Genomic DNA, 5004 nt, shown 5'->3' on the forward strand with positions numbered 1-5004 from the left:
ACAATACCTTATTTTTTTTTCTTCATCTTGATTCTTGTAACGCTGCTCTTCAATCTCGCACGATGACGACTTCTATCTTGAAAACCAACTCCCGGGTTCATCATCATGGCTCTGATACCACTTGTTAGGAAATTTTAGTCTCTCCGAGTACTACGATCTTCGCAACTCAGAAGCCAATTCACAGTTAATAAGATAGAAAACAACCGTAATCAAGAAGAAGGAACATCGAGATTTATGTGGTTCGGTCGACCAACTTCGACCTACATCCACGGGGTAACAATATGAGAAATTCACTATGTATCAGAGAGAACTATAAGAGGAACCACTCACCTCTCGTCTCTCATTCTCTCAACCTCACATAATCAACACTCATATTCTCTTCAAAACACGCTCCTTACAATCTTTTGAATGGACAAAGACTGCGAAACCCTATCATAATATTGAAATCTTTTGCACGGATAAATACCATGAAACCCTCCTCTCTTGCACAATATCTTGAATCAGGCTACGCTCTTCGCTAACCCTACATTATAAGAATATTGGCACAATATCTTGCACAATATCTTGAATCATAATAAAAGGTCTATACCATGTATTAGCGCTGCATGAGTGATCAAGCCGATCTCTCTGCAATAACCCCCCCCCCCCCCCCAAAAAAAAAAAAAGGATAATCAGGAACCATCAATTATGGAAATTGATGGATAAGTCTAGATGTTTTTCAGTTAAATTTACTTAAAGGAATAATCTGAGAACTACATAGTTTAGGAAAGAGTAGTGCTAGGGCGACCCAAATATGAGACAGGGAGGGGACAGATGAGTGTCCCCGCCGCTGTCCCATATTTGGGGTCCTTTTGGCATTGAAAGCTATGAACAAAATCGCTTAACTTTTATACACAGCAGGCGAATCTAATTATGATTAGGAAATATATATAGCAAGGGTATGAATTTATTATCCACTATAATTTGGGAAAGAAGCGACATTCGTAACATTCAATAATTACATCCCTCTGGGAATCTGTGGCGTGCACAAAGAACCCCCCCCCCCCCACCCACCCCCCCTCCCCAAAAAAACAAACCCCCCCCCCCAAAACCCCCAACCCCACCCCCAACTATTGTTGTTTAAGATCTACTCTCGCCCCTCAAGTTATATTGTTAACAATAGGCTTCCTGAGTGAAAATTTGTTGACTCTTATCCTTATGAGACCTTTTTGTCAAGAAACAATTTTCTCTGAGGGTACAAGAGTTGGAAAGAATTTCACTCCATGTGTCTATCCGCAAAAATAAAACAACTAGAGAGATAATAAGTTAGAAACAACAATACCATTCAGGTCTATCCACAATTAAAAATAGGGTTTTTTTTCCTAGAAACCATCTTAAAAGCAAGATAATTACACAAGAGCCACCTTTAAATTTTAATTTATACATAAATCACATTTAAATTGGATTTGTGTTGCAATCAACCAACTCCTAGTCTAAAAACCCTTAAAAACTCTTACTATAGGCACATGCCTCATTTTCTTTATTAATATCTATGCTTTGTTAGGATTTAAGTCACGTATCTTGAAAGATATTTTTTTAAAGTGTAATTTTTTTATTTTTTTAGTGAAAATTTAACTTCGAAAGTGATTTTTTAAAGTATATATATTTTTACTTTTTTAGTAAAAAATTAACATCGAGGTGATTAATTGCAACGCAAACTCACTTTAAATGAGTTTAAAGATGATTTATGTATAAAAAAAATTAAAAAGTAATTTCTATATAGCTACCTTAGAATAAGAGGCTGCTTGGTCGGTAAATAAAAATAAAAAAAAACAATGCTACAGGCTTCTTGGTCGGTAAAAAAGTAAGAAAACAATGTTATAGGAAATGGTTTCCTATAACACTTTTCCTAGTCTTTGTTTGATTGCATAAAAGAGAGCGAAAAGGATGCCATTTGGGATCCGCATCATAGAAATAACAACAATGTAAATAACAGACAAAAGTGAGAAACCAATTTCACCACAAACAGCTAGGAAAGGGGCTAAAAACAAGAAAATTGGCCCCCATCCAAGTGCCAGCTGGATTTCTTTCCAAAAAACAATTTTTGACGGAACAACAACTTTTTACGGTTTCCAGAAACGAACCAATCAGGCTCTAAAATGGTTTCCAGGAAAAAAAAGACATATATATCCGAAGTCAAGTCCTTGAAAGCAAGCTCAGTAACACAGATGAAGCTGACCAAACTGAGCAGAACGTGAGAAGGAAATCCTTAGCAAACTCAGTAACATTGAACAGAAACATGAAAAAGAAAACGGGAGAGAGAATTCAGTACTATCTACAAATAAAAAAAATTCCATAAATTCCAGCGAAATACAGCTCATCTGTAGTTCTTAAGGAGATGTTACCATCAGTATAGTTTGTGTAGTGAATATTTTCGTGAGAGAAGAAATAGAAATCCAACTACAGTTTTGTGTACTCAATTACTCATTTTCTTTCTCATAAACATGCGAAGTACTGCTCCAAGCTTTTTGAAGTGAAAACGTTGGATGCAATTTGTCCCAACTCAAGCTCCGAGATATGAAGTTGGCATCTGATAAACCGCTGTTTTGAATATAACCCATGCACATCAGAAAGTTAGCAATATTGATAAAGAATATATGGTTAACTGCAAATAGACCCCCTTTGTATCGTTGTTTTGAACTTACTATCCTTGTATTTCATTTTGGCAAATAGGCCCCCTAGATGAATTCTTTTTCTCGCCCTCAGATATACTCACTCACTAATTTCAACCATCGGCTATCGGCCAAAATTTCACCTCGGGTGAGAAAGAGTCAAAACTTCAACTCAGGTCTATCTGCCAAAATGAACCTACATGGGTACAATGTTCAAAACAACGATATTACAAGGGGTCTATGTGCAATTAACCCAAAAATATATATTGAGGTGAGGATTAATCAACTGAGCAAGAAGGCATACAGCTAATTGAGAAACTATTTCAAGATTTGAGTCCACATGCCAATCTGGCTCCAACTGTCGAACAAATGACGTTCTTCCTACGTCAGTGCTACAAAAGAGAACCTGAAAAGCAGTGCAGCGTATCTACATTACACCCTTGAAAAGTGTTTTTTAAGTTCGTAAAGGCATATGGCTATCTTATGAGGATTGTCTAATTATAGAAAATGGCGATAAGGCCATATTATCTAGTGAAACACGGGACATTTATTTAAGACAAAATATCAGAAAACCCCCCCTTCACTTTGGACGACTATCAGATAGCCCCCATGACTTCAAAATATCAGAAAACCCCTTTTAAGTTTAGGGGTCATCTGAAAACTCACTTTAACTTTAAGGTTTTACACAAGATCCCTAACAGTGTTAGAACTGCAATTATCATGTGGGTGAGTAAAGCTACATTGGGGAATATTTTTGCCAGTGAAAATTGCACTCTTGCTTTTAGCGGGGTTTTCTAAAAAATATTAAGGGCTTGTTTGGATTGAGGGGGAATGAGGGTGAAGGGAAGTTAGGGGAACCATTCACCTCCATTCATCTTGTTTGGGAACACTTAGGAGGTGAAGTTAATTCACCTCCATTCACCTTGGTTCACCTCCTAATAGTATAGGAGGTGAAGTTAATTCACCTCCATTCACCTTGGTTCACCTCCTAATAGTATAAAAATTGTTACCCCCTAAATTGGGGTGTAACCAATGGGAAGGGAATTCCCTTCCCTTCCCTTCCCTTCCCTTCACTCAGTTTCCCTTAACTTCCCTTCACCCCCTACGAATCCAAACAGGCCCTAAAGTTAGATGGGGGTTTTCTCATAACCCCTAAACTTAAGGGGGTTATTTGATAATCGTCCACAAATTCCTTATTGATATAAATCAATGAAGCATAAAAGGAAGAACTGGTTTCCCATTAGAAAATATTCACTTTCACTAAATAATTTTCGTCTCAGTTGTTTGCCAAATACTAAGACTAGAACATCTAGCTAAAATTACTACTGATAAGTACGTCTATGAATGAGGAGGATGAACAGAATGGAAAAATTGCTTTCCTCAACTGCAATTGAACATTACTAAAACAACTGTGCCTAAATCATACATAGAAAAAAGAAAAGAAAAGAAAATAAACGATAGATTTTAATCCTGTTGTGCATCATCCACAACGTAAGGGGTTTCCCTCCAAGTGAAGGTCAATGTAATACATACAGTTCGTTAATAATGCAACTCACAACTTCATGCTAACAAACTGATTCATTTAGACTAAGGTATGGTCAATGGTAAAAGTCTAAAGTTAAGCACTATAAAGAGAAATATAGATAAGTTTCAAAGTGAACCTAGCACACCTTGTCCTTGGTCAGGCTGCAGCTGAGGAATAGTCCAGCACCATCCAAAGCTGAGAGAACCCTCTCCTGCAAGCATGAGAATTTCACGTTGCATATGAGAGCCACTAAAGCAGACAATTCTGATGGATCCAAATAATATGCAAAGAACTGAAGCAAGAAAAGAAAAAAGATGATAAAGAACTGGCATACAACAGATCCATTGTGTAATATCAAAAGCATTTTGAAGACGTTAATTGTTTAGAACTCAAAATAATGTTATTCGCACAGATATTGTGCACCGGGGAATATAAATTTTGGAATATGATGTCATTAAATAGAGGGAAAACAAATCTAATAAGAACTTATTCACAAACCAATAGGAAAATATGCCAAAATAACATCTTCAATGTTGCAATTGCCAAGTTTGAGATTCATGCACATCTTCAAGAATGACACAATCAATCAAACAAATAAAGTTAACAATGAAGGAGTCGGCCAGATTTCAGCAGAATAGTAGATTTATGAAGATGTAGATTGATGAAGATGTACAAGATAATGAAGAATGCTATTGTATTCACAAAAGATACACATCCTGAATGCAAATCCTGAACTGAAGTTAAAGCAAAGTATCTTGATGGTATCAGAAAGTCTATTAACTAAAAACCTGTCGGAGCATAATTGGTTAAAGTAATCAAGTGTATACC

General features: G+C 36.5%; 1 protein-coding gene across 1 annotated transcript in view; it reads right to left on the reverse strand.

Moving 5' to 3' along the window:
• Positions 1–2248: 2248 nt before the first annotated feature.
• The window catches only part of LOC109827516 (peroxisome biogenesis protein 22-like), a 10385-nt gene continuing 7629 nt past the window's right edge, over positions 2249–5004 (reverse strand). The window contains exons 6-10 of the mRNA XM_020394529.1: positions 4850–4964; positions 4675–4741; positions 4322–4557; positions 2956–3057; positions 2249–2580 (exon numbers count right to left, since the gene is read on the reverse strand). Coding sequence (XP_020250118.1) covers positions 2476–2580; positions 2956–3057; positions 4322–4557; positions 4675–4741; positions 4850–4964 — 625 coding nt within the window. The 3' untranslated portion in view covers positions 2249–2475. The remainder of the gene's footprint in view (positions 2581–2955; positions 3058–4321; positions 4558–4674; positions 4742–4849; positions 4965–5004) is intronic.

The sequence above is a fragment of the Asparagus officinalis genome, unplaced genomic scaffold (assembly GCF_001876935.1).
Source record: "Asparagus officinalis unplaced genomic scaffold, Aspof.V1 AsparagusV1_Un275, whole genome shotgun sequence".
NCBI classification, from domain to species: Eukaryota; Viridiplantae; Streptophyta; class Magnoliopsida; order Asparagales; family Asparagaceae; genus Asparagus; species Asparagus officinalis.